General features: G+C 51.0%; 12 protein-coding genes across 12 annotated transcripts; 5 read left to right on the top strand and 7 right to left on the bottom strand.

The window, feature by feature from the left end:
- Positions 1 to 3,182: 3,182 nt before the first annotated feature.
- Positions 3,183 to 5,409, top strand: Aud_001259 (arginyltransferase; the record flags this gene model as incomplete). Its single annotated transcript, XM_043286759.1, has 11 exons — positions 3,183 to 3,267; positions 3,559 to 3,603; positions 3,699 to 3,774; positions 3,846 to 3,908; positions 3,979 to 4,101; positions 4,182 to 4,343; positions 4,396 to 4,629; positions 4,680 to 4,777; positions 4,837 to 4,902; positions 4,953 to 5,224; positions 5,284 to 5,409. The coding sequence occupies 11 exons, from the start codon at positions 3,183 to 3,185 to the stop codon at positions 5,407 to 5,409; spliced, it is 1,350 nt and encodes a 449-aa protein (XP_043142694.1).
- Positions 5,410 to 5,758: 349 nt separating this feature from the next.
- Positions 5,759 to 6,631, bottom strand: cbpA (putative calcineurin binding protein; the record flags this gene model as incomplete). Its single annotated transcript, XM_043286758.1, has 1 exon — positions 5,759 to 6,631. One exon carries the CDS (start codon positions 6,629 to 6,631, stop codon positions 5,759 to 5,761), a length of 873 nt encoding a protein of 290 aa, XP_043142693.1.
- A 1,737-nt stretch (positions 6,632 to 8,368) lies between these two features.
- Positions 8,369 to 9,328, bottom strand: Aud_001257 (alpha/beta hydrolase; the record flags this gene model as incomplete). The annotated part of the gene is made up of 1 exon (XM_043286757.1): positions 8,369 to 9,328. The coding sequence occupies one exon, from the start codon at positions 9,326 to 9,328 to the stop codon at positions 8,369 to 8,371; it is 960 nt and encodes a 319-aa protein (XP_043142692.1).
- A 721-nt stretch (positions 9,329 to 10,049) lies between these two features.
- Positions 10,050 to 10,951, top strand: grpE (mitochondrial nucleotide exchange factor MGE1; the record flags this gene model as incomplete). Its single annotated transcript, XM_043286756.1, has 3 exons — positions 10,050 to 10,340; positions 10,433 to 10,861; positions 10,919 to 10,951. The coding sequence occupies 3 exons, from the start codon at positions 10,050 to 10,052 to the stop codon at positions 10,949 to 10,951; spliced, it is 753 nt and encodes a 250-aa protein (XP_043142691.1).
- Positions 10,952 to 11,506: 555 nt separating this feature from the next.
- Positions 11,507 to 13,069, bottom strand: Aud_001255 (phenylalanine--tRNA ligase; the record flags this gene model as incomplete). Its single annotated transcript, XM_043286755.1, has 1 exon — positions 11,507 to 13,069. The coding sequence occupies one exon, from the start codon at positions 13,067 to 13,069 to the stop codon at positions 11,507 to 11,509; it is 1,563 nt and encodes a 520-aa protein (XP_043142690.1).
- A 385-nt stretch (positions 13,070 to 13,454) lies between these two features.
- Positions 13,455 to 14,303, bottom strand: Aud_001254 (uncharacterized protein; the record flags this gene model as incomplete). Its single annotated transcript, XM_043286754.1, has 1 exon — positions 13,455 to 14,303. The coding sequence occupies one exon, from the start codon at positions 14,301 to 14,303 to the stop codon at positions 13,455 to 13,457; it is 849 nt and encodes a 282-aa protein (XP_043142689.1).
- Positions 14,304 to 15,494: 1,191 nt separating this feature from the next.
- Aud_001253 (putative mitochondrial dicarboxylate carrier) lies at positions 15,495 to 16,687 on the top strand (the record flags this gene model as incomplete). Its single annotated transcript, XM_043286753.1, has 4 exons — positions 15,495 to 15,624; positions 15,694 to 15,698; positions 15,793 to 15,891; positions 15,980 to 16,687. 4 exons carry the CDS (start codon positions 15,495 to 15,497, stop codon positions 16,685 to 16,687), a joined length of 942 nt encoding a protein of 313 aa, XP_043142688.1.
- A 627-nt stretch (positions 16,688 to 17,314) lies between these two features.
- On the bottom strand, positions 17,315 to 17,964 carry Aud_001252 (cytochrome c oxidase subunit VIb; the record flags this gene model as incomplete). Its single annotated transcript, XM_043286752.1, has 5 exons — positions 17,315 to 17,346; positions 17,406 to 17,469; positions 17,536 to 17,617; positions 17,681 to 17,711; positions 17,898 to 17,964. 5 exons carry the CDS (start codon positions 17,962 to 17,964, stop codon positions 17,315 to 17,317), a joined length of 276 nt encoding a protein of 91 aa, XP_043142687.1.
- A 339-nt stretch (positions 17,965 to 18,303) lies between these two features.
- Positions 18,304 to 18,866, top strand: Aud_001251 (uncharacterized protein; the record flags this gene model as incomplete). Its single annotated transcript, XM_043286751.1, has 5 exons — positions 18,304 to 18,363; positions 18,440 to 18,455; positions 18,536 to 18,598; positions 18,666 to 18,678; positions 18,767 to 18,866. The coding sequence occupies 5 exons, from the start codon at positions 18,304 to 18,306 to the stop codon at positions 18,864 to 18,866; spliced, it is 252 nt and encodes an 83-aa protein (XP_043142686.1).
- A 257-nt stretch (positions 18,867 to 19,123) lies between these two features.
- Aud_001250 (RNA-binding protein) lies at positions 19,124 to 19,637 on the bottom strand (the record flags this gene model as incomplete). The annotated part of the gene is made up of 2 exons (XM_043286750.1): positions 19,124 to 19,261; positions 19,317 to 19,637. The coding sequence occupies 2 exons, from the start codon at positions 19,635 to 19,637 to the stop codon at positions 19,124 to 19,126; spliced, it is 459 nt and encodes a 152-aa protein (XP_043142685.1).
- A 478-nt stretch (positions 19,638 to 20,115) lies between these two features.
- On the top strand, positions 20,116 to 24,334 carry sec31 (putative protein transport protein (SEC31); the record flags this gene model as incomplete). The annotated part of the gene is made up of 8 exons (XM_043286749.1): positions 20,116 to 20,324; positions 20,395 to 20,511; positions 20,570 to 20,675; positions 20,729 to 20,962; positions 21,014 to 21,100; positions 21,163 to 23,875; positions 23,931 to 24,229; positions 24,290 to 24,334. 8 exons carry the CDS (start codon positions 20,116 to 20,118, stop codon positions 24,332 to 24,334), a joined length of 3,810 nt encoding a protein of 1,269 aa, XP_043142684.1.
- A 431-nt stretch (positions 24,335 to 24,765) lies between these two features.
- Positions 24,766 to 26,034, bottom strand: Aud_001248 (peroxisomal membrane protein PEX14; the record flags this gene model as incomplete). Its single annotated transcript, XM_043286748.1, has 1 exon — positions 24,766 to 26,034. One exon carries the CDS (start codon positions 26,032 to 26,034, stop codon positions 24,766 to 24,768), a length of 1,269 nt encoding a protein of 422 aa, XP_043142683.1.
- Between the last annotated feature and the right edge of the window lie 1,452 nt (positions 26,035 to 27,486).

Raw genomic sequence — 27,486 nt, 5'->3', positions numbered from 1 at the left:
AGGGAAATTTTTTTGGGGCGACTGAGAATAATCTTGCGGAGATGGAAGAGAGGAACTAGGTATTCCCGTTCACTCCCGTAGCGGACGGGAACCTCAAAGAAGATGTGAAGGTGACAATAGACATCATTCAGGAGAAATAAGTATAGAATAGGGAGGAGGATAGAAGAGGAAGTGGGAGAGAGCGTGAGAGGAGCGGAGGGGGAGGGTCTCAGAGGCAGCTTGGTATAATGGCGGCGCGGTCCGGCAGGAAGTACGGAGACCCCTACCTAGGTAAGGTAGGGTATTGTGGTACGTGCTGGTAAGGTATTGACTTACAGTCGGGTTCTAAGGTACCTAAGGTACAGTCCAAGTGGTAGATAAAAATACCATCAGGTATTGACGAACTTACCGTAGTACTAAGGTACAATTCTTTTAGGGGCCTCTAGGCCCGTGGTTTGGTGATAGCCCCAGAGGGGGCTTCTCTCAGAGCGATTCGGCGTCGTATGCAGGTCATCCCATTTGCGGTGTATGTGAATCGTGGTATGAATACGAATCCGTATTACAATGACGACCAAGTACGTTTCGTCTCCTGTCATCTAAGTACTGAGGTTCAGGGTTTTCTTTATTTTGCCCTCTACGCAGGGTGATACTTTAGTTCTGTATAGCGAGTCCAGCGCCTAAGGTAGAGGAGGAGGGCCTCTATGTCCCATTTTTCTCACTTGCGATGGTTCATGTACTGTGTAGTTTGCTGCCTGTGTATGAGACACGAGCACCAACTAGGGCAGATAGGATTTTACCTATTGATAAAATTGCCTAGCTTGACTCTTTAGTAAAAAAGTAAAAGAGAATGAAAAAAAAAAAAAAATGAAATAAATTGAGTAGAGGGCCGAAGATATTCTGCAAACCTCTGATAAAAATAACCAAACTACTTTAACTAGTTTTAAGGCTCTGTTGTTGTTGTTTCACCAGACAAATGACGACCACTGTCACATATACAGAGGAGTCCTGCAGGTTCGTGTCTCGCACCCACACTGCGGAAGTCGAGGGAGGACTGAGAGAGCAAGTTGATCCTATTCACAACGGAGCGCCTAAACTTAGCAGCTGTCTAAAAAGAGAGAGATTGAATATTGAATGATCTGTTCGCATGCATAATTTCTGTATTCTTCTCTGTCGAAGACCCCAACTAAATCAGTTAACTCCGCCATCGTCTTGCCTCTAGGGCTCTAGTCATTCCTGTTACCTCGTTTAATTTACGTTAAATGCCTTTTACCCTTCCTACCTATGGATCCAGCTTATTATTATGCTTCGAACCAAGGCTGTAGATTAGATTGGGTACCAGAAAGCAGGAGCACACTTGCATACATTAGCCACTCAAACGACGATCCAAGCATCGGATGCGGGGCACAGCAACCCAGTCTTGTCCAAGAGATCCCGATCATCAAGAATGGCCTTTAGCATACTGAAGGGAAGACTGAAGCAGAGGTCCATTCAAACATCTTCGTAATGGCTTCGGAGAAACTCTCGAATGCTCGTTGAGTACTGATACAATACAAGGTACATATTGAATGTCTAAGGTAGATGGTGCTGCATACCCCTCTCAAACTCGAATCGCATGTTCCACTTAGCTTGGTGGGGAGTACTGTACACTTTTCTGCAGTGGCTGGTTGAGTTGTAAACTCGCAATTCGAGAGAACCAAGAGCCTAGGGACGTGCTTAGATCTGTAGGCCATCAATGGTCCAGAGGTTGGAGGATCGCTGTATTAGCAATTGGAGTTGGATGCGACAACGCAGCAAAGATCCGTAGTCAGTGCGGATCCTTAATCTCTCTGAGATCCCAGCCAGCTAGCACAGACAAATGATGTTAGAGGTCATAATGCGTGGACGTTAGGGAATATTTGCACGTGATGTCACTGGCTATGGGGGAATCTGCACGTAGACGTAGTATTGCGTCGAGTGGTGCTTGTGAATCAAGCATCAAGGTTATGGGTATAGTGCTGTTAAGAGTTGCCCTTTAGACTCAGAAACAATATTCAATTGGAGTCTTGAGTTCTCACACACATCATAGCAGTCCATAAAGACCACCTCAGATAATGAAGATTGACACTTGGCCAACTTCCAACTCGAGACAAGCAGAAAGGTTAGGTTGTGGTACCTATTAATCAGCTTCAGGTACTCCGTAAAGTGACCATAATTACACACGCTGTATTGTGATACAGGTATTTATGTATTCTGAGTACGGCATACGCTGCCTGACCATACAATACAGGGACATGGAAGCTGCTCCCTTTCGGCCGCCAGGTACTATGAAGCTCAAAACGCCTATGCTGTGGAGTGATGGAACATGATCGGAGGGATGGAAAAGCGCAGTATCGGATATGTTCACATTTCATAGCCAGACGCTACATGACCGATGCAAGCACAGATTCTTACTTGCCATGATCCCGGAACCAGAGACACCTGTAGTGGCGAAAATAACATCAGGAAGAGTCAAAAGTCACCTTTAAGCCCCCCTGCAGCACATCCAAGAAGCCAGTAGAAATGACAAGTATGATTCGGTCCTTACATCTGCAACGACAGGGCTTTAGCCTCTTCTAGAAGCATCATGAACGCCCTTGGGCTGGACTGTACTTGCATGGGTTGCTTCTTCATCCTGCCGCCAGTCCAAATGTAATCTCCCAGTCATGCTTGGCAAATCAACCTGCAGTCGGATTCTGAGCTCTCCATCTCGAATACCTCTTCATAGAACACCTATCTACGTATCAGGCTGGGTACCTCATGTACTCTTCGTTACATTGCTTGTATAGTAGTCTCGAGGACGGATACCTAAGGCTGCTTCATTGAGGCTCCATTCCGGTAGTAAGCTCATACCAGTTGGCTGGCCTAGCCGTACGGAGAGTAAGCAAATCAATTTTCTCCATTATCATATTATACTATACTAGAAAACGACGACAGGAACAACAAACTCCATCATCTCGGTCCGTTCTCCATTCTATGTCCATCATCGTCGGATCTAACTGCAGCCTGACCAGCTCATCTTTGGTAGCCCATCCTGGTGGCTCCCGTTTTCCAGTCTCCGACTCTCATCATTTCTTCTCTTCCCGCCTTGAGCGCTGGCAATAATATAACTGATCCGCAACTTCCATCGCAATCTTTTCTCTGAACGATCCGATTGAACTATTATTCGTCCTGCGTGTCGCCTCGCCATGGAAGAAGACGACTCCGGGGAGACTCTGGATCCCATCGTTGACGCCGAACGCGCGAGGCAGCTGTCACTCTTCCGACCTCTAGGTAAGGAGCCAGTCAGAGTAGTGTGCCTTTCCCCGTGCACCCATCACTGGTCGTGATCTATCCGCTTCATCTTGCTCTGCCCCTCCCTCGATGTATTCTATTGTATTGCCCCTCATCCGCCACGCCATTGCTCTCCGTCTGTGTTCTTGGCTTCCATATTCTAGCCTTCTGAAGCTTTTGGATCTGGATAATTTTCCCGAATGAGACCACACCGCTTGGAGCGCTTTTCTCTTCTTCCTCCACTTCATGCTTACTATGACTGTCCGTATGACTAACACTATCCGCATACAGGATACCAGCGCAACTCATGTGGTTACTGCAAATCTGATAATGGAAGTGAGTGTGTTTTTTTGATCATCTGCCTCACTTCCTCCCACCTGCCGTCATTTCCTTAGCCCTGCTTCAATGCCTTGGCTGATCAGTCTATGCAGGCGCTGCCTACTACACTAGTTCTGTTTCAGTACGCCCAGAACATTACGATGTCCTCGTCAATCGCGGCTGGAGAAGGTTGTACTCGCTCATCTGCATGCAGTCAACAATGCAATCACCTTCACAGCGCATTGCTAACCTCCGTCTAGATCGGGAACCCTCTACTATAAGCAGAATCTGCCAAGGTCATGTTGTCCGCACTATACGATAAGGTGCGTACCCTGTGCTTTTCGCTAGCTTTATTGCATTGGACGCTGGGACTGAAACTGATGCAAATCCCAGACTTGAAGCATCCACTTTCAAACCGCGAAAGGATCAACGCAAGGCTGTCAACCGCTGGACCAAGTTCGTTCTGGGTCCGGAATACATCCGTAGGGCAGCCTATTTGTGCCCCAAAACGAGAGAGTGAGTACTCGTAGTTTTCTATGAAACGCTGCCGGTGAAGAAACATATACGCATAAACTTACACTTTATTGTTTGTGCAGAGAGAAGAAACATCGAAAATGCAATTTCGATCTGCTTGCTGCGGTTCATGAGGCTGACTACAGCAACGTCAAACGGCCCATTGACCCGAAGACGAAGAAACTGCTGGAACCAGCCCATCGATTTGAGGTCAACATAGAGGGAGACTCTATTTCCCAAGCCAAGTCAGCATCCTTCGAGCCCTAGTATCTTTTTGTAGGCTAACCGCGTCACAAGGTTCGATCTTTTCGTCAAATATCAAACCAAAATCCACAAGGAAGACGTATCCAAATGGAAACAGAAGGACTTCAAGCGTTTTTTGTGCTCAGGCATCAAAAGGTCTCCCGCAGATGCAAAGTCCGCAGAACGAAAATTAGGGTCATGGCATCAATGTTACCGGCTTGACGGGAAGCTCGTAGCGGTTGCTGTTTTGGACTTGATGCCGAGTGGCGTGAGCTCTGTCTATATCTTGTGAGTTCAACTCCGTGGCCAGTCTCTGATCTTGTAGCTAAGTACTCTAGCTATGATCCGGATTATGAGCATTGGGAGTTTGGCAAGCTCAGCGCCATGAGGGAGATTGCGCTTGCGCTGGAGGAGTCTTACCAATACTACTATATGGGTAAGTGATTTGGGCTTTGTGAGTGGAGAGAAAGGTGTACGATGACTGACGACTCCCAGGGTACTATATCCACACATGTCAGAAGATGCGCTACAAAGGAGCCTTTCGGCCGCAATACGTCCTCGGTAAGGATGGCGTCGGGCCAAGTAAGAACGAAATGCTAATGTGATCCCAGACCCTGAGAGTCTCACCTGGGACCCACTTGACGGGGAGCTAACCAAGAAGCTGGACGAGCGTCCCTACGTGTCGCTTTCCCGCGACAGACAATTGGCCGCGCAGGGTCAGCCAGAGCCTACGGAGCTCGAATCGGCAGAGGAAGAGATCAATGACGAGGAGATGTCTCTGTTTGACCTGCACATGCCCGGAGTCATGACTCTGGATGAGGTAAAGACGCTGGATCTGGACCGCTCGCTCCTCCTCGTGCGGGGCTCTCTTGTTCAAATGATGGTAAGAGGGTTCCATTGCTGGCGCATCCAACCTCGCTCGCTAATATGGCTGGACTCTAGGATCTCGTAGGCTGGGAACGAATGCCTATCGATAATCCCCAATCCGTTAAAGGTATTGTGGCCGAACTCGCCGCGGTGTTGGGTAAGGAAGTTTTCAAGGATTGTGCGGTGGTTTTGTTCGATTGATAGCACCTGGGTTTACATTTACAGTGAGACATGCGCGCTGTCTAGTCTTCAAGGTATTACTACTAGGATAATCTACGTAAAAATGAGCAATGCAGTGGTTTCGACTAATTCGTATGTATGACACTAGTGTATTAGCTCAGGAGTCTCGTGTCAAGAGTAAACATATAGAGCAAAGTGCGGTTCATAAAAACAATGCTTGTTGAAATCAAAACCCCGACCGAGACGCCTTCCATTATGATACAGTGACTGAAAACCGAAATGCTGCCATCGCAATACAAAATGCCCCATGCATGCCAATACCAGAACAAAGACACCCAAATGCATCGAGACAAAGACCAACGAAAAGCAATCAATGCATCAGCTCAACCGGAGGGCGCGCCGTCTTCGGCGGCAGCTTCTTAACCGACATGTCAATCGGACTCATCTCGATATCCTCATCGTCGGCCACGACGGTCGTATCCTCAACCATCACAGCCGGTAAACCAGGACTGCCACCATGATCCTCGGGATTGTAGATCAGCGTACTACTCCGACTCCGCTGCTGCGACATGGCCACGGGCCAGCTCCCCGTCCGCTTCTCGTCGGACATCGACATCGGCGTCCCGGGATCAACAGGGGCAGGGGCAGGGGCAGGCTGTTCGGTCTTGAGCTGCGCAAGCGCCTGGGCGAGATCACTGGCGTGGACCTCCTTGTTGGGCGGCTCCTCGGTGCGCATGACCCAGCCGTGTGGGGGGCTCGGAGGCGGACTGATGAAGAAGAGCTTGTCGAGGTGCGGGGCCTCGAGGAGTTTGGGGCGGCCCTCGTCGTGGAGCGGGGTGGGTTCGCCGAAGTAGATCTTTGTGCGGACATTGCGGTTGAGCAGGGCCTGACCATCGAGGAGCTTGCGGACGCGGAGGGCATCGTCTTCTGAGTGGAAGGAGCAGACGATGCGGCGCATGGAGGGGAGCGGGGAGAAGGAGTTTAGGGGGGCGATGGACTCGATTTGGGAGCGGATGGAGGCGAGGGAGGACGGTTGGAAGAGGTAGAGGTCGTGGAGGTCGGTTATCAAGAGGGTGTTTGATGGGGGAGTTGGCTGTGAGAGAGGAGGTAGATTGGAGAGGTCGAGCGAGAGAGCTGGGCGCGACGAGGTCGAGGAGTGGGAGGTGCGGTGGGCGTGGAATGAGGGCGACTGAGGGAGGGAGTGTGGTGGTGATGTTGTTGTTGTTGTTGTGTTGTCCGCCATGACTGTTTTGGTTGCTTTGTTTTCCGCAATCTAAATTGGTTGATGCAGAGTTGCGAGGATGTTGAGCTGTTTATAGGTGGTAGATGGCAGATGGATAAGCAACTTTTGTATATGACCGATGGTTGCCACCGAGTTTAAGGCCGCAAATGGCGACTGATGGAGGGTTCAGGGGAAGAGAAAACCTTGATTGGGAGAAAAGTTAATAATGAGATTGTTCGTTCTTATTTGAAGTTGATGTGGAATGGTAAAATACTACTCAACGTTCCGTTCCCAGCCTTTTAAAAAAAAAAAGATCAACGGTCAACCCCCAAGAGTTGCTGTGAGGCGCAGCCAAACACACATGAGTGTATCGCCATGGGCTTCGGATGCGGCCTCCTCGGAGGCTCCGCTATGGGGGCTTTGCTTGCCTCGTTCGTAATCACAGAGACAAATTCTAGACTATGGATCTACCTACAATAAGTACTAGTATCTGTCTACCTTGCTTTGATTTTCATTTTCCGTTCCTGAAGATCCATCCAGCGTTACTTTCGTATTGACATCCACTTCCTATTTGGGTGAATTTCTCGCTGGTTCGATAGGTGCGGCTTTTGCCACGCCAATAATTAATTCCACAAGTGGACTTCTCTGTGTGGCTTTTACTTCCATTGCTCGGCGCTGCCTAGTACACTTGCACAGAGACATCGTGGACGTAATTCTTGCCACCAATTGCTTTAGTCGTCGACTTTACTGTGATATCGATCGGCTGAATGTTTCCGATGCGCAAGGGAAGATTTCAACCCTAACCCCCTATGCCAAAGCTGGCAGGTTCTCACTTAACTACGACCAACATCCATGGTCATCATATCATTTGACATTGCAGCCTTTGCCATTATTATAGAGTCTATATATTCAGATTTTGGGATTATGTGTACCTTTCTACCGACCAGGTCATTAGGCGGGATAGTCTCCGCATTTACTTCGGTGCTGATTTCTGGGTCAGTATGGAGTACCCGTATATGGGTCTGCTCCGCCTCTAGAGTGGATGTGATAGTTGATAACACAGCAGTAACTGCCACGAGCTCGAAAGTTCTTCACTCATGTGGCTTTGACGGATGATGGATCGACACATGCACATATCTCTGATCAATTTGGCTTGATGCAGGCTCAGTGGGACGCGAGTGGCTGGTCACCACTCTCTTAGATACTTCTTCCTCCCATAGCCCCGGAATCTCATGGTTACTTGGCATGATGACATTCCTCTTGAAGAACGGTCATGACTACGCCGAGGAACTCTAATTTCACTATCTGATCTAACATGGTCCAATGTCTGCTCTTGATGATGTCTTTTGGAATGTCGCCAGTCACCTGGGCCAACCTTGTTAGTATGCATCTCAGATGCTCAGCCCTCGTCACCAAGGCTCAACATCTCAACCAGCCTCCGGGTCTTCCATATGATGATTCTTACTCTCAGAATCAAAATAGGTGAATTCGTCTGCCTACTTTCACCAGAGAGCGCTGCTGCTTGGCAGACACCGATTTTGGCTTAGTCCGGACCTGTGTCTTCGGGACACTGGTAGTCGTACGGCATAGCCACGACTACAACACTATGGACTCCGCAATGCGGAAGACGGATCGCGGAGTCTGCTTTGTTTGATATTTGCACTTCGGGCTCCGTACACTAACTTCTGGGACAAACGCCTTGCTAAACTCAGTGAAGTACTATGCAACAAGTCGCATGCAATGTTTGGCAGCATCTATCTAAAGGGTCTGGACAGCTCTGAATCGATCGGCAGTGGCACGTTTTGTTGCCTCAATGTGCGGCGCATAGACCTCAAAGGCATGAGGTAAGCCAGGGTATACATGTAGTTCTACACTGATGTTGGCGGATGCTATTCTGGCCGCGTAGGCAATATCTTCGTCTCGAAAGATATCCAGTTCGCCGACATCAATGTACGTGGGCGGCAGGCCTTGCACGCTCACTGCGCGCGCGGGCGCAGCATACTGTGAGACACTGTCCTTGCCAATGTCGGTCCCCAGAAGCGCAGTCCAGGCAGTGATATTATCATTACAGTCCCATAGAGCGAAAGGTTCCAGTTCAGGATTAGGCACCGTGTTACGGTCATCCAGCATGGGGTAAATGAGGATCTGCTTGGCAATCGGAGGCGCCAATCCTCGATCGCGGGCCATTAGAGTGATTCCCGCAGCCAGCAGTCCCCCGGCGCTCTCGCCCATCGTGGCTATGCGGCTGCAGTCCACGGAAAACTCGTCCGCATGTTCGTACAGCCAGGTGAGTCCAGCGTAGCAATCCTCCACTGGCGTCGGATGAGGGTTCTCAGGCGCCAATCGGTAGTCTACCGAGAAGACCTGAACACCGGTCTGTTGGACTTGGATGGAAAGAGGCTTGACGAACAAGGCGACATCGCCTTGTATAGTACCGCCTCCATGGGTGTGTAGCACGGCTGGACCAGCAGCAGCTGGAGTCGACGTCTTCTTGAAGAACCGATGGACTTGGATGGTATAGCCGTCGTACGATTTCACTGGGTAAATACTATGTTCCACGTCGGGTGCCAAAGGCAGCTTGTCAAACATGGCTTTGTAGTTGGCCGTAATGTTACTTCTCCGAGTTGCAACATCGTGAACTGCAGCTTTGGGGCCTGATCTAGTCGCGAAGAACTCGATCGTGGCCTTGTGGTATTCAGGGTCGTGGCTAAGAGGCATTTCGACAGCGGGCGTTTTCGGGTAGGCTCAATTGACGGCCGTGGCATAATCCGCCACTTCTTTTGGGTCGCATTGAGGGGTTTGCGGTTATAAAGCATTGCTTGAGGCAATGTGGGGTATTTCCAAGGTAGTATATCCATGATCGACCAACAAGAAGCCATCATAAGTTCCAAAAATGTACTGAAAGGGTATGGATAACCCCCTTCATAGGGTTGGACTGGCCATCACACTGCGCAGCTACTCTGGCAGTCATTGTCATTGTTCTTTGCATGCTTGTTACTGAATATTGTACATATAGAAGACAACGAGGGAGTTATGCTATGTGGCTAATCTCAGAGATCTCAGCCTGGCTCGTTTAAGTCAACTACATGGTTTCATCATTGTACTCTGGATATCGTTGGAGAACCAATCTTGCAGGGAACGACAACCACAGAGGACATATAACATCAGCTGCTACCTCTCTAATAGTAGTCAAATTAAGACCATCATTATTATTGATAATATTAATGATCATCTATTCTCTTCTCTCCATCGGCCCGAGAATCCCCTACCGTGACCCAAAACAGTAAGCGGTCAGGTGATACCATGCCTGTAGCTTCGAAAGTTCTGTTTTTCTGTCAGGAAAAGAACTTGGCTCTACCATAGCTTCACATTGCTTGCATTTCCCCCATTTCAAAGCTCCATATTCCTTCTTCGTCTTTGAAATAACCCCTCATCCATCATGTTCCAAAGAACTTTCCTCAGACAGGCCCAGGCTGCCAAGTCCGTTCTCTCTGTCCGCGCCACATCTACCACACCCTCAGTCATCCGCCGCACGTCACAGTTGCAACCACAGCTGCAGTCTGTTCGGCCGTTTGTTCGTCAGCCGACTTACCGCTTCTACTCGACAGAGAATCAAACTCAGAACGCTGAGAAGACCGAGGCCAAGGAAAATGAAGCTGCTGGGGAATCCTCGGAGGAGAGCCTCCGCAAGGAACTGGAGGCAAAGCAGAAGGAAATCGTTGATCTGAAGGTATTCACCACTGTTTATGCTTGGTGGAACATTCGCTGTTGCGATGGAATCCCACCCATATTCACAGTGCTGATTTGCTGATTTCTGGATAGGATAAATACATGCGTTCCGTTGCGGACTTCCTCAACCTGCAAGAACGCACCAAGCGTGAAATGGATAATGCCCGGAATTTCGCCATTCAGCGGTTCGCTGTCGACTTGCTTGAGAGCATTGACAACTTCGACCGGGCTCTCCTTGCTGTTCCTGCGGAGAAGCTTGACGCCGAAGTGACTGAGTCCAACAAGGAGCTGATGGACCTCGTGTCCGGCCTGAAGATGACCCAGAACATCCTGCTGAACACCCTGAAGAAGCACGGTCTGGAGAGATTCGATCCCAGTGAGCCCACTGAGGACGGCAAGCCCCAGAAGTTCGACCCCAACGTCCATGAGGCCACATTCATGACCAAGGTCGAGGGTAGAGAGGATGGCGAGATCATCCACACACAGAGCACCGGCTTCAAGCTCAATGGCAGGGTTTTGAGAGTAAGTCATTCCTCAATTGACCAGATTTATCCGGAGATCTAACCCTTGTCTTCACAGGCTGCCAAGGTCGGTGTTGTCAAGAACAACTAGACTTGAATCGTCACGGCATCCTGCTATGCTTAACTCGCCTGGCTGCGTTTACGCCCCCTCCTGCCACCTCTCGTCTTCTCACATCTATTCCTTGTACAATATACGGCATGTCTTTCTCGTCATGATGGGGTAATGCATTCATCGTCCTTCGATAAGGGCATAAGCTATTTTGTTTAGGATTTTCTTCATGCGACTGGAGGCGTCTGGGTTGTCTTCCCGTCGTATGGGCTTTTGATTTCTAATGTTTCACAAATCTCTCCTCCTATAATTGTATACTACACGCAGTCAGCAGCATGTTTTCCGTTTTCATACACCCTGAGAAAGGGCAATGTCGTCTTTGGAAGTCTGGCTTTGGATGTGGATGACCATGTGTGCATGGATTTATTAGATCTCGCCCTGGTAAATATGGGCGGGTGACCAAGAAGAAAATGAAAAATTTGATGACCAAGATGAGATTCGGTTCAATTCGTCGAGAGTAATATACAAAATGTATGAACCTTGGAGACGTAGTGATTCTATAATACAGGGTGATGTTTGATTCTTCATAACCGTTTACTACCGCAACTCGACGCCCAACTGGCCGACAAGCTTTTCGCGCAGTTGCTCATGAAGCTCATTAGTCTCTTCGTTGGTCAGGGTGCGCTCCAGACTCCTGTAGTTAATCCGGTAGCACATGCTCTTCCTGCCCGTCTTGGGATGGGTGAATTCATCGATGAGCCGTACGTCTTCGACGAGATCCCCCGCCACGCCGCGGACAATCTCCATGATATCGTTCTCGTGGATGGGCACGGCACCGCCCGCCGCACTGGCCCCGCTCGCGGCCGCCGACGGCAACCAGAATGCTACATCCTTGTAGCAGGCGGGGTGCTTGGAGAAGGGCTCGAAGCGGGTGATCTGGCCGGCCTTGAACTGCGAGAGGAAGCGCTCGTCGCGGGACCAGAAGAGCCGAATATCGGGGATGTTGAAGAGGAGCATGGCGATGCGCTCGAGGCCCAGCCCAAAGGCCCACCCGATGCGGTCCGGCACGTCCGAGTTGATGAGCAGGTCTTGCTTGATGACGCCGCAGCCTAGGATCTCGAGCCAGTCGCCTTGCCAGAAGACTTCGAGTTCCCACGATGGGCTGGTGAAGGGGAAGTAGGCCTCCACCCAGCGGACCTTAAGAGGTTCGGCTTGTGCCGCTGCGTCTGCGTTTGCGGCGGCGGTGGCTTTGCGGGCCTCCGTAAAGATCTTGACGACCATGCGTTCGAGCGAGCGCTTGAGGTGCGCCGCAACGGCCTCGACTTCCTCGGCCGTGTGGTGCTCGGCCTGGAGGGGGTTGCGCTCGGCGTGGATGGTCGGGTTGGGGTCTTCGACGGGGACGCCGTGCGCGGGGATGCGGTTCACGTCTTCCATGATGGCTGCAGCAGTGCGCGCGGCCTGCTTGAGCGGGTCCGTCGCCGGGCGCTTCCACAGCATGGCGCCCTCCATCTGGTGGAAGACGGGGTAGTGGCTGCGGTCGATCGCATCGCGGCGGTACACGTCCGCGACCACCGTGTACCCTACCTCCTTCGGGCGGGTGGCCTCGTTGCGGTTGATCTGCTGGAAGTACGCCTGTTGGTGGGCGCTGGTGTGTGTCCGGAGAACCGTCTTGTCGTTGATGTAGTATGTGTCCGTCCGGCTGCGGCCTGGATGGTCCGGCGCGAATCCCAGGACATCGAAGTTCTGCGCGACTGATACGACGGGGTTCTTCTCGGAGTAGTTACCGTATACCGGGCCGGGGAATTGGCTTTCGATCAGTTTGCGAGTGATTGCGAGAGGGTGGTTCTCGTCGAGATATAGACGACGTCCGACGTGCGACAGTATTGTGTCTGGGGTGTTGGTCCATTGGTCTGTACGGTAGGTCTGGCCTTCAATGGTCAATGACTGCGAAGGCGATGGACGAGCCGTAGCGTTGCTCTTTGTCTCTGCCTTTTCTTCTGTCTTCCGGCCGGCTGTCGAGCTCAAATGTCTTCTCGTAATGGTGACGGTGAGAGGTTCGGCGAGATGCAAGATCGATATGCGAGAGCTCCTCCGGGGGTTCACGACGGACCATCTGCCACTGCTGGCCCGTAGCGCTCTGCCGGTCGCCAACAAACGCATGGCTTTTATTCGGTGTCCGATAGGTCGCTAGCGGACGATGGCTGTGATATGATAGCAGTCGGTTGCGGAGATTGAAGCTGGAAATCAACAACTCGGGCCGGGGAAAAGAGTCGCCGGTGTTTATACATCAGGCAGTTGCTTCGCTTTCTACCTGCAAATTATTCTTCATTATAGAGAGGATGGCTATTGCAGTGGAATTACAAATTACAAAGCCATCTTAAATGTGGGTTTCGAATGATTATACATTCTCCGAAATCGTTCATCTCATCAACCTTGGCTGATAGGTGTCGTCCGTGTCAATAATATATATTTAGTTTGCATAATGAAAGTCATTGCAAGTTGACTGAATATTATATAACTATGCCTAAAGATGAATGAGAATATTTCAAATCATCGCTACCTCGCGATACATCATATCGGTTCTCAAGGTATATTTGACCCCTCGAAGTACAGGGTCCCCAGCATGAAGCAAGTGGTACTGCTGGAAGACCAACGCTGACCCTGTCTTAGGAAACACTCGAACTATACCATCTTCCTCCCCATAACTCGCACTGAAGGATGTTGCTCCTCCTAGGAGCTTTCCCGATAGATCCATATTGACGTTGCCCTGATGATCCGTCTCCGCCTTCTTACTCGCTTGTAGCAACTCCTCCAGATTTTGCTCTCCGTCGCCGTTCAGATATAAATGCAGAGTATAAAAGGACTCCTCCTCCTCATCTGGTGTGAGGTAGTTTGAATCCCAATGAGGTCGAAAGTATTCACCACCTTCGTATTTCAGGAACCGCAGTTTTTCATTCAGCCGCGAGAGTCTGTACGCCTTGCCTTGTCCATCGAGACCAGTCACAAGCGGCTGATTGCGGATGTGATCAACCCCCGCTTCTTTCAGAAATGGCATCAGGCGAGCGAGCAGCTTGTCCGCCAACTCAGAGGAATCGAATATGACTCTTCCGCAGTTGCGGTGGACTGTAGCAAGTATCTGTCCCCCACCTCCGGTGTTAATCATCGCGCGATCCCATGTTGGAGAGCCGGAAGTGTCTTTGACCGTCGAGGCTTCTGCAATGCGAAGCAACTCTTTGCATTCTTCTTCCGTCAGGACGTTGTCGATAACGACAGCATTATAATCCTTGTACTGGGGGATAGGCGGATCTGTATTGAGAAAACTGACCCGCCGAACAGTGGCATTGGACGGAGCCTGGGGAGGAAGAAAATCTTCAGCTACGCTGGATGATCCCATAGTGGCTCAATGGTGGGCTTATAAGTTGTTAGCCTTCTCGACTGTGGACAGGGGCTATCGCTTACCTTCTGTCATCTACCTCTCGAGAGGAACAAGAATTTTGTCAAGGGAAGTATGGCACGCCTTCCGCTTTGATGGCTGCGGTAATTTTAGAGGCCTGCCAGCGCCTTATGTACTGCAGCCTGACCCCAGGAGCATTGCGATTGAGCATTGGATGTCATTTGCTGGGTTCTCCTCACGAGGCTACCTGAGTTGGCTGATGCATTATTGGTCGCTGAGACGCAGTTAGCTGCAATCCGTAGTCGTCTAGGATTCACCCCAGATCCTTGTAGAACCTTAGCAGTAATATGTCTACGTTATCGAAGAAGGATATAAGTTTATTTCTCCGAATCTGTCCGTACCTATTTCTCGGGCCGTACGGAGTATGGGATCTGAGATAACTCGGATTTGCTTGGATCACTCCTCAGATCGCTCACTCATCAATTTCACATATATACATACCTTTAGTTCTCAGCTGCTATGAACAAATGTAAGACGTACTTCAGACTTAGTTACTGTGCCTATAACAATATGGACATCGTAGAATCAAAGCCAATCATCATATGCGATGAAAGTACTGTACTTGTGATGCAGCCCCGTACGTCAGATATAGATCATGGTACGGCAGTTGCTGGTCATCACCGTCGCTATCCGCGGTCCTGTATTACAACGTCGCTTTCACCAGTACTTTCGGATTACATACAGGGCAATTTCTATCTCTTTCAATGGTCAACTGTTCTGTTAATGATATTCAAGACAAGTTTGGGTGTCCCTATAGTCTCCAAATATAAAAGTATGACCGACATCGACCGATTATCGCCTTGTTTATCGGTTATTACAAGCCATGCAGACTGAAATACAGTAATATTACTGGTTATTACATCCAACTTGCATGACACACTCCAAAACCGAGGCCCTGATTGGCTGAGAGGACCCGGGATCGGTTGGCATTGCCGAAGCACGCAGGGCTCGGAGCCTTAATCTATCGCCGACTCAGAATTTATCAAAGACCCCTCTGGCTGACATAGTCCTACGAATTACGACTTATCGCGGCTATTAACATTGCTGTCTCGGTGATAGTACACCACCACTCTCCGCTCTTTCTTTTTCTTTTTGGTTCATGGCTGGAATGTCCACACCTTGTTGATCAAGATGGCTGGAAGTGGAAAGTTGGAGGATTCTCAGCCCGTGAGGGCTGTTGTAAAAAAAGTGCATTATCCTTTTTGGTTTGGTGGTTCTGCATCATGCTTTGCTGCAATGGTCACACATCCTCTGGATCTTGGTGAGTATACTTTGCAATGGCTCGTTTGAAGTATTCTCTGAGGACTTTTAACTGACATTGAACTTGCAGTAAAGGTATACCTCCTTATAGTCTGCGCGCACCGCTCGTCTCATCCGTCCCCTTCCGCTTTGTGTACACGACGCTGATTGATGCGCCGATGAAATACAGGTTCGCTTGCAGACACGCGGGCCAGGAGCGCCTACGACGATGGTTGGAACGTTTGGTCACATTCTTAAGCATAATGGAGTCCTGGGGTTGTATAGTGGGGTATGTACAATATCTGCATGGATCGTGTGTTAGGACGACGCAAAGAAGAAAGTCTCCGCAGATCGCTCACACCTGTGCCCTTTTGTAGCTCTCTGCGGCCATCCTCCGCCAAATAACCTACTCTACCACCCGCTTCGGAATCTACGAAGAGCTCAAGTCCCGCTTCACCTCGTCCTCGTCACCACCCGGACTCCCCACCCTGGTCGCAATCGCCTGCGCATCTGGCTTAATCGGCGGCTTCGCAGGAAACCCGGCCGACGTTCTGAATGTGCGCATGCAGCACGACGCTGCGCTCCCCGCCGCGCAACGGCGCAACTACAAGCATGCTCTTCACGGATTGGTGCAGATGACTCGCACGGAGGGCGCGGCGAGTCTCTTCCGCGGCGTGTGGCCCAATTCGACCCGTGCCGTGCTGATGACGGCCTCGCAACTTGCCTCCTACGATTCCTTCAAGCGACTTTGTCTCGAGAAGCTGGGAATGTCAGATAACCTTGTCACGCATTTCACTGCGTCCCTGATGGCCGGATTCGTGGCAACAACCGTCTGCAGTCCCGTCGATGTGATCAAAACCCGCGTGATGACCGCATCACCGGCGCAGACCCGGAGTCATAGCCTCCTGGGCTTGTTACGAGATATCTACCGCAAGGAGGGTTTCACATGGGTCTTCCGCGGCTGGGTGCCTAGCTTTATCCGGCTGGGTCCTCATACCATTGCCACGTTTATCTTCTTGGAAGAACATAAGAAGCTCTACCGAGCGTTGAAGGGGATTTCGGGGGACAACACCATCAAAGTATAGACTTCTTTTTGCAGCATATTGTTTTTGGGGTTTCATTTCTACATAGACTTCATGTACATGGCATCTGGCGAAACATATTGGGAGGGCAAAAGTCGTGTTCAATGCTGTATATAATCATATATATGTCCATGTCTTGTCATTTCGCTTGTTGTGTCTTCTACGTGTCGGTATTGGCTGTGGTTGCGGTGGGTGATGACCTGAAATACCTTCATGCCCTGCCTTGACATTGTGACGGTTACCTCTGTGTGTGAGGAAAGGTATAACCGAATTCGTTACTTGTACCTGCCGGCTGCCACTCTAAGAAAATCATATTTACTGCTGGAAGCATATATGTCAAGAAGAAGCAGAATTACAACGTCATCTTCATTGTGGGGAACTCAAGTACAGACTGCACGATGCTGGTGATAGGATTGATATACGGATGTTACCTTGGAAGATACGAGATGACCGAAATGCACACGAACGGCTCTTCAGACTAGGGTAAGCCTATATACACCATTCCCTCTGGCTCCCCAATGACGAAAAGGCCCCCCACAAAAAAGAGGATTTGTATTCCCGGTCTGATCACGTAGAGTACATGTTTGACACCAAAATATTCAACAGCTAATCGACAAGGACTAAAATCATCTACTCCAGACGAGCAGGGAAGTTTCCAGCCTCTGTAGTATTCCGTAGATTAGATTATCTTTCTCTGATAGAAGGAATGACAAATACGCACCGCGTTGGTTATCCCATCTGTCAGTCCAGGCCTTGGGGCACAGAGAGCGGAAAGCGTGGTAGAACTGTCATGCACGAGTCAGGACATCAATCCTACTTGATTTCGTTATTCCAGAATTTGGATTAAATACCTGACGGCATGGACGGAAATCCTCGCCCTTGGCGTTGACACACTTGTAGTAGTCCACGTAGTTCTGCCAGCAGTGCTTGGTCCTGAGGTTGGTATTAGCATTGTATCAGAGTCGATCGTTGATAGACAAAGAAAAGAAGACATACTGGTTCTGCTGGGGGAAGCGAGCGTCATAGCCTGTCGTTGCATCAGAAGTGGTCAGCATCATACGAGGTAGCACCAGCGACGAAAACCTGGACCAAAGCGGCACAACAGGCGAGCAAACGATCAATATCCTAGATTAAACGTACCAGCTGCAAGTAAGTTAGCAATTGAGCTTGATTCGAGACCATTGGCCCTGCAGACAGCTTCGGATGGACTCACCTGTCACGAACTTGAAGGGCTTGGTCTCCATGGGCTCATCGGGATCGGCTTCAGGAATGGCACCCATTTTGAATATGTGAGGTTGATAAAACCTTTTTAGACCGGTTATGGAGAAAGTGAGGGAGTGTGGAGGGTGGGAGGGGAGGAACGTCGTTCGGAGAAGGAGATGGGGAGGTTTGCGCCAGTGGAGTGGAATGATCCCGTGAAGCTGTGAAGCCGGAAGTGACCGCGGGCGGTCTAGCGAGCCACTCATGCGGCAAGATTTCCTAAACACCCGAACCAGCCCAGTCCAAGTGCTGCTCCCTTCGAAACGTCCCGTCCTGAGCTTCCGTCACCACATCCGGTCTTCTCATCCCACCACCACCACCACTACTCTTCCCACCAGGCATCGCTCTCCGCCATCGCCATGTTCCCTACTCGTGCTCTGAGGATGCAGGCCTCTCGGCCTTTTGCTTTCCCTACTCCTGTAAGTCTCCTATTTGTTGCGACTAGGTCAGAAAAAAAAGGCTTGGCAGACCACTGATGCTAACGGTCGTCTGCAGAAGGAGAACCAGAGTGGTATGACACGCCTCATGAGACACAATTGAAGCAGCAATTGCTATACTTGACGGACTGTGATTGTACTGATTGATCGGTAGCTCACACCATCTCTCAGCGTCTGCGGACCCTGAAGAGAGTTCCCCCCGAACTGATTCCCCTCGGTACGTTGCTAGTCTGGAGTTGATCGCTTTATCTGCACTCGTCTAACCACTATTGCGATTCGAATAGGTATTGTCCTTGGGTAGGTTTACACCGCGCCATTTCTATCTACAAGAGACATGGATTTCCCACCTGCCAGTCCCATCACCCCGCTGACGCAATTGTTACAGTGTTGCCGTCGGAGCTGCTATCTACTCTAGCACCCGCAAGCTCATGACCGACAAGACTCTGCGTCTCTACCGCAATAAGCCCGAGGACCGCGAACACTAAGCATGTACCAGCACATTTGATTGATTTGCAATGGACATTTCGTTCTGTCTGTCCGTTTGTTGAGGACCTGTATTATTCACAGACGTGATTTATCGCAGCAGAGAAAAATTGAAGTTGATTGTTTGAGCGTCGAAAGCGCGTGTATATAGTACGGCTTTGACCCAAGGGGGGGGCGCTCCGTTGAAGTAATATCGCATCTTTACTGGTGCCTGGCTTCCTTGTGCATTCAAATTTCGCGGGGTATCATGTAAAAAAAATCATTCTGGCTTTGGGCCAGCGACATCTAGCTCCTCTAATCCCTGCATGGGATCAGGTGCGCCTTCGCTTGCTGCTCTGGCCTCTGCTGCTGCCATCTTATCCTCCTCACTGACCGCGTATTTGGCCAAATATCCTTCCTGTACATCCGTAGTTAGCGGCACGTCTGAGTACGATCGGGTCAAAGGGACCTACCTGCTCCCAAATAGCTGTCTTGCTTCCCAGTCCCTCATTGCTTTCCTTCTGCGGCTTCGCGGCGGCGACCTTTATTGTACGGCCATACAGCTCGCTTCCATCCATATTGTCAATCGCTTCTGCAGCGTCTTCAGGCAGGTCGAACTCCACATATCCAAAGCCGCGGTGAAGATCGCCTGAGTTGGGCACATCAGGCTTGGGTAGCGTAATATCAACGACTTCGCCAAATGGGACGAATGCCTCGGCCAGTGTCTGCACGGTAACGGCCTGGTCGAGACCCCCCACATAGACAGTACATTTTAGGCGGGCCTTTTCGCTCATGGTGCAACCGATCAAAAGTATAGAGGGGAGGGATTATTGAGCCATATGAGTGCTGCCTGAAAACGAACGAACAGGCTTTGCGTCACGATCGCCTGGTTGATATCTGCTCCGCCCTCCCCCAAGTAGATTTCTTTGCCTGGACCCTCTGCGGAATCAATGATGTCACGTGCCTCCGCGGATGTTTTGGCGAGTCCCGATGGAGCTTAGCGTCACTCCCCCCGGTCCCCCTCCAGAAGGACACTTGGTTGCTTGAGCCCAAGGCATCGGATCATTCAGGTCTCGATCTCCTTGTAACTTATAAGCTCCTTTCCGTTTACTGACTAAGGAGGGGATCTTTGCTTCCGTGAGCTTATCTCTCCCTCAATTTCTTTCGCTCCATCTTTTTCTTTTCTCGTTTAATGATTATCATCATCAGACGGTTCTGAGTCTGATCTTCCCCTAATCTATACCTGTCATCCCGCACCTGTTACTTTCCAGCATGGTGCGTCTGAGGGAGATCCCCCGGACCGCCACCTTCGCCTGGTCTCCCGGTGCAGCATCGCCATTGATTGCTACCGGGACTCGGGCTGGCGCCGTCGATGTCGATTTCTCGAATGAAACATGTCTTGAGCTCTGGGACCTGGGATTGAGCAGCCAAGATGCCAGTCAGGAGCTGCAGCCCATTGCCAAGATTGGCACTGATTCTGGGTATGGATTCCTATATTGCTTAAATTCGACCCCTTCATTGCGCAGAGAGACTGACTCCTATTACTTGTAGATTTAATGACCTGGCATGGACAGATTCCGAGGACAACTCACGGGGGGTGATCGCTGGTGCTTTGGAGAACGGATCCTTGGATTTATGGGATGCCGACAAGTTAATCAACGGTTCGAGGTTCGTCCGCAGATAGAACCCCGGGCTATCATGAATTGGCTGACCGGACTACAACCAGTGACGCTGTCATTTCGAGAATGACCAAACATTCAGGGGCTATCAAGGCGTTGCAATTCAACCCGAAGCACTCGAATTTGTTAGCAACTGGTGGCGCAAAGGGAGAGGTAATTGTTCCACCAACTTATTACTCATGTTCTGGTGAGGCTCACTGCTGCAGCTCTACATCTCCGATCTCAACAACATCGCAAACCCCTACCGACTCGGAAGCGCCACTGCCCGCGCTGACGATATCGAATGCTTGGACTGGAATAAGAAGGTCGCACACATCCTGGTCACGGGTAGCAGTGCTGGTTTTGTCACTGTCTGGGATGTCAAAACGAAGAAGGAGAGCTTGACCCTGAACAATATGGGCCGCAAAGCTGTCAGCGCAGTAGCATGGGATCCTGAGAAGGTGAGCCTAAGCTGATCGACAGCAGCTGATGTTATCTCTGACTTTGGACAGCCCACGAAACTCATTACTTCCACACCATTGGAGTCCGATCCTCTTATCTACGTTTGGGATCTCCGCAATTCCCATGCCCCAGAAAGGGTGAGCTCCGAGTTCCCTATTCCTCCACAGGCAATAGTACAAATATGATTAACGCTCTCTAGACCCTTAAAGGACATGAATCAGGTGTGCTCTCGCTTTCCTGGTGTCCTCAGGATCCCGACCTACTTCTCTCCTCCGGCAAAGACAACCGCACCCTCTGCTGGAACCCTCAAACTGGACAAGCTTACGGAGAATTCCCTGTCGTTACGAACTGGACTTTCCAGACTCGCTGGAACCCACACAATCCGAACTTCTTTGCCACGGCTTCTTTCGATGGGAGAATTTCGATACAGACCATCCAGAACACTCGTACTGACACCGCTCGGGCTATCGCTGACCAGAATCAAGCTCTGGACGGGGCGGATTTCTTCGCGCAGGCACAGACGCAGCCCCAGGTTTCGAATTTCTCGCTCCCAAAGGCTCCGAAGTGGCTTGAGAGACCTTGTGGCGCGTCTTTCGGCTTCGGCGGCAGAGTGATTTCGGTTGGCCTAATCGAGAAGGGCAAGCGTGCATCGAAGATTAAGATCACCCCGTTTGAGGTTGACGAGGCTGTCGCAAAGTCTACGGAGACGTTCGAGAATGCGCTCAAGGAGGGTGACCTTCGGAGCATTTGCGAAACCAGAGCTGCTCAGGCCGCAAGTGATGAGGAGAAGGCTGACTGGAAGGTTATTGAAGCTTTGATTTCGGAAAACCCTCGCAAGGGTTTGATCGAGTACCTGGGATTCCAGGATCAAGCCGACGAGACCGCTGATAAACTGGCTCAGCTTGGTTTAGATAAGGAGGATGACGAGGTGAACGGGGAGTCGGCCAAAGAATCCCGCGGGTCGGGAGCCAAGAAGCACAAGCGCCTGCAGTCGATGTTTGACGCGAACCCTGAAGCTGACAACTTTCTGTCCGATTTAGCTGCATCGAAGGGAGCCAAGACCAACAACCCATTCCAGATCTTCAATGGCTCTGAGACCGAAGCGGACAAGGGCATTACTCGAGCCTTGCTTCTGGGCAACTTTGAAAAGGCACTTGATGTGGCACTGAAAGAAGACCGCATGTCAGACGCTTTCATGATCGCAATCTGTGGAGGCCAGAAGTGCATCGAGAAGGCGCAGGAGCATTACTTCTCGAAACAAACCGACGGGCCGAACTACATCCGCTTGCTTGCATCCATTGTTGGCAAAAACCTCTGGGATGTCGTACACAATGCCGACCTGTCTAACTGGAAGGAAGTCATGGCTGCGCTGTGCACATTTGCCGATGACAATGAATTTGCCGATCTCTGCGACGCCCTTGGTGACCGCCTGGAAGAGCAGATTCGAAGCACCGAAGACAAGAGCCTCCGCAAGGATGCCTCTTTCTGCTTCCTGGCTGGATCCAAACTTGAAAAGGTTGTTGCCATCTGGATCGAGGAGCTTCGCGAGAACGAGCAGAAGAGCATTGAGACGGCTGCAGACGATACTTCCTTCTCAATCCACGTTCGTGCTCTGCAGAGTCTGATTGAGAAGGTCACCATCTTCCGCCAGGTTACCAAATTCCAAGACACGGAACGTACCAAGGATGCCGACTGGAAGCTTAGTATGCTTTACGACAAGTATATTGAGTACGCCGATGTCGTGGCCACTCACGGACGACTGCAAGTTGCGCAGAAATACCTCGATCTTGTCCCCGAGAAGCACCCTGAAGCCGAGATCGCTAGGAACCGCATCAAGCTGGCAATGAGACACGCTGCACCACAGCGCTCACAGCCAACTCGTCCCACCACCAGGACCCCCGTCAACAAGCCCTTGCCACAAGCCAGCATTTACCCTGCGCAGCCCGCCTTCTCTGCACCTGCGGCTGCTCCAGCAGCTGCAGCTACTGCTCCTCGGAATCTTTATGCTCCACCAATGGCTGCTACAACGCAGCCCGCAAATCCTTATGCTCCTCCCACCGCAGCCACCGCCCAACCGCAGGCAAGCAACTTATATGCACCAACTGGCGGTGCAAGCTATGCTCCTGCAGGATATCAACCTCTGCAGGCGCCAGCCTATGGTGCTCAGCCACTCGGTGGCTCAGTTCCACCACCTCCTCGCGCCTCCAATCAGTCTCCTGCCACTGTGACCACATACACCACAGCGACTAATCTGCCAGCTTGGAACGACTTGCCGGAGGGCTTCACAAAACCTCCCACCTCCCGCAGGGGAACCCCCGCCGCTGCCGCGGCACCTATCAGCGCGCCTTTCCCCAACCAGTCTCCAACCCTTTCTCAGGGTCCCCCACCGCCTGGAGCCCCGCCTACTCAGCGGGCCCCGTCTGTCCCTCCTCCACCAAAGGGCACCGCTCCTCCTCCCCGAGTGACCTCACCACCGTCAACAGGCTTCACGCCTTCTACTAACGTACCGGGCCCTTCACCCGCGGCCAACCCCTACGCTTCTTTGCCTCAGTCCCCTCCAATGGGCTCGACCATCGGCATTCCTCCCCCCGCATCAATTCCGCGCGGGCCATCTCCGTACAACGCGCCGCCTTCGATGCCACCACCGTCGAACAGGTATGCACCTAACCCGGCGGCTCAAGCAGCAAGCCCGCAACTCTCCACCAGAGCGCCTGTTCCTCCTCCGCCGCAGGCAGCTGCTTCGCCCTACGCATCACAGCCAGCGTCGCATCCTCCGCCAGCAAATCCTTATGCTCCTAGCACGCCACCACCGAGCCAACTGCCAATGCAGCAAGCGCCACCCCCGGCTCCGTCTTCGAGGCCAAGCACCGCTTCGTCGCAACGGAAGACTGCGCCCGCTCCTCCCAAGTACCGTAAGTCATTTGTACTATTATTTGACTTCCATTTCTTAATTCTGACTTTGATAAGCGCCCGGCGACCGCTCCCATATCCCCGCAGACGCCATGCCTGTTTTCGAGATCCTCTCCGCAGACATGCAACGCGTGAAGTCTCGAGCGCCATCCTCCTTCAAAGCGCAGGTTGAAGACGCGGAACGCCGGTTGAATATTCTGTTCGACCATCTGAACAATGAGGACCTGCTCAAGCCCAACACTGTCGCCGACATGGTGGAGCTTGCTCGGGCTATTCAGGCTCGCGACTACGAGACGGCTAAGACTATCCACATTGATATCATGACGAACAGGACGGAGGAATGCGGTAACTGGATGGTATGCCAAATTCTGATCCCACACCGCTCAAATTGACTTCTGCTAACTTTGGGGCACTAGGTTGGTGTCAAGCGTCTGATTAGCATGAGCCGGGCCACGCCTTGATGAGTTGACTACTGAGAATGTCGCATGCAATATGGTTATGAGTTGTTTGTATAGTGGTTGGCGTTGTCGCCGTCTCACCTAGCTAGTTGTGGATTTTCCGCGCTAGCCTGAATTTGGTCAGGAAATCTTCTTCACACGTCTATGTTATCGTGATGTTTCCGCGAGTTCTTATCCGCCGTATTACTATAGTCCAAGAGAGCACGAAGAGGAAAGTAAAAATGACTTAGACTTTGGCCTTCAGCTAGAAGATTGCTCCACGGGGAACACTCTTTTCAACCAACTCGAATTTAAAATTGTTAGACTTTATAGATATACACTGCCACACAGCACGCAAATGAGTGGCTGTCTTTGCTTGGATCGATAAGAAACGTCAACCCAGAATACAGATTCCAAGAATTGCCCATCCTCTTCTAGAATATATACATCGACCTTCACCTGCCAGACAGGATCCCCGAGCCAGTTCTTCCCCGGCTGGCGGGAAAATTTCGAGCACTCAGCAATGCACCCTTCACACCTCTAATGTCAGCCCGGAAGCTGGCCATTGCGTCCTCCTCGGCTTTGCTGATGCCCGCCGAAGGGCCGGACGTGGTCTCCACTCCAGGGGTGCTGTATACCCCATACCCCGTGACAGAACTATAGCTGGACCTGCTGTAGAGCAAGCCATCGAGGTAATGGTGTAGTTCGTTCAACCGGGTACGCACGGAGTCGTCCAGCGCACCTGATTCGTTCTCGGAGGAGGCGACTTCACGGAGATGCGAGGTGATGTTCTCGAGCCGCTTGAGGTGCGTGTTCACTGTTGTGGTAGGGTCGGGGGCCGCCTCGTCGGCGGACTGCTGGTCTGTAGTGCCCGGGAGGGCGCTTGTGTCCAGATCCTGGGAGGTCTGGGTTGCGACGTCCCGGTGAAAGAGCTCTGTTGGGTCGGAGGTGATGGAGTCCTCGTCGTCTTCGGAGTCGGTGGGCTCGGTTTGTTTTGCGTCCTTTGCGGAGAGATGGGGCGGAATGCGTGAGACATTCTGCTCGAGTTTCTCGTTGAGTTTTTGGAGGTTGGTGTTGGCGGTTTGGGCGAGTTCGAGGCGGGCGCTGGTGAGGGTGGCGAGCATTGGTTTAACGAGGTATTCGCTTGCGCCGTAGAGGCTTGCTCCTAGGCCGGCGGCACCGTAGAGAGTGTAGAGAATGCTGCGGAGGGTTACGAGTGGTGGGGGTTTGGTTTGCTGAATGAGGAATTCGGGGTAGGTGATGATGGGTGGGACATCTCGTGGCGCGGAGCTCTTGACGGCGCTTGGAGCAGCGGGTGTGGTAGATGAAGATGCGGAGGATGTTGGTGATGACGAAGATGATTCTTTGGGACTTTGCGACTCGTTGCTGGTGGATGATGTGGTAGAATCCGGGGTAGACTTGTTTCCCTCGGCGCTGCTAATGCTGCTACTGCTTGAGTCCGTATCCCGCGAGATGGACAAGAGACTGTCTATTTCCTCGCTTCGGAGGCCCTTGGACTCTAGAAAAGCTATCTTGCGGTCAATGGGAGCATCGCGTAGGGAGTCATCCTGCAAGAACTTTCTAGCTTGCTCTATGAGCACTGAACGGGGAGTCTCATCGGAGCTCGGCGATGGTGCGGAGGTGGAGGTATCGCCATTGGTGCTGGCAGCGGCAGGTTGCTGCCATTGAGGGATTGAAGGGGGTTTGGATTTGCTATCCGACATGTTGCGCTCCACAAGATGGGGAAAATATCGACTTCAAGAAGAACGTGATGTGACAAAGGAGATAAGGAGGAGAGATTGACATAGAACTCCATGTGAGCGATGGAGATGTCGGCCGTTTCTTTGGGGTCGATTTCCCCAGACCTCGGCTGTACGGTAATGTAATGTAATATATTCATCTTTACGTACTACAGATCACCTGATCATTTAGAGGTGCATTATTCTTGGGCTCTTCATGCTGATATACTGGTATGAATGATATCAAGAGAATTTCATCATCACAAACTTTTGGTCTGAGAGTATTCGAAGAGGCCTCTGTATGTAATTTCAGAAGTAATTCCAAGTGGATGTTCTGGTTAAGAGAGTTATCTCGCAGATGTACAACTGCCAAGAACGCACACCGCTGAGCGGCAGAATGGTGAGGATGAGGAATAAATCAAAGACCGGCGAACAAGAATGGGCATACAGAGTACTCCTGATATCTTCCATTATTAAGAATGCTGCACTTGTAAAAGAGCATACATATCCATCTATTATCAGTGACAAGTGCTTTTTGTCCGCCCTCCACATATATACTTGAGATATAAAAGGGGACTGCCGTCAAGATCATCCTGGACCCCCGTCCATTCCTCTATCATCGAACCATCTATTAGTTCCTTCTGGTCGAGTGAGTATCCGCCCTCTCGTATTGCTCTTATTTCCTGTCACTTCTGCACAATAACCCTGTGACTTGTCGTTGGTGTGTTCTTCGATTCTTGATTGTTTCAGTTGTTCGGGGAAGCCTTGCCACAGTCACTACAAGGATTATACACCCCTGGTATGTGGGTGTGGCGGAGAGAAACAAACGCACAAGCGTTGAAATTCACCGCGTCTGCGATGGGTTCGTTGTCTTAGTCGCTTGTCGCTTTTGCACGGGCATCCTCCATCCCATCCTAGATCGCAACGCCCTAATTGGTCCCCATCCTTGATGCCGGCTTGCGACTTTTAACAGGCGTCAAATGTGTGATAGGCGGTGCTTGCCTGCGTCTACCCGGAATGCATGGCCCTACCTACACATAACTATCTACAATGGCCCACGTATCCATCATCCTATGAATGGATGTTTGCTCGATGACCATCATCTTGAGCTCATCTACCGACCTGTGGATATTATCCCCCATTCACTCGCATCCCCGCTTCACCTGCTAGAATCTTCATAGTCAGGCATCGGCAACTCATTCACCCTGCAAGCTCCTTCCCATCAACTCTCTTAAACTGTGTTCAGTTGTTGCTTAAATCGCATCGCATCGCATCGCTGGGTTTATCACTACAACGATCTTCTCTTCATCATCTTCCTACCCCTCATTCCTGTTCCCCATAACATAATTCCAGAAAAGTCTCCCTTGTTTTCCTTGGCTATGTCAATACGTCGCTCTCTTCGCTCTCGTCCAGCGCGGGATGATCCATCAAGCATTG

This window comes from Aspergillus udagawae, assembly GCF_001078395.1.
Source record: "Aspergillus udagawae IFM 46973 DNA, scaffold_1, whole genome shotgun sequence".
Classification (NCBI taxonomy): domain Eukaryota; kingdom Fungi; phylum Ascomycota; class Eurotiomycetes; order Eurotiales; family Aspergillaceae; genus Aspergillus; species Aspergillus udagawae.
The sequence above is the reverse complement of the archived record's forward strand: the minus strand, read 5'-3'. Positions and strand labels throughout refer to the sequence as shown.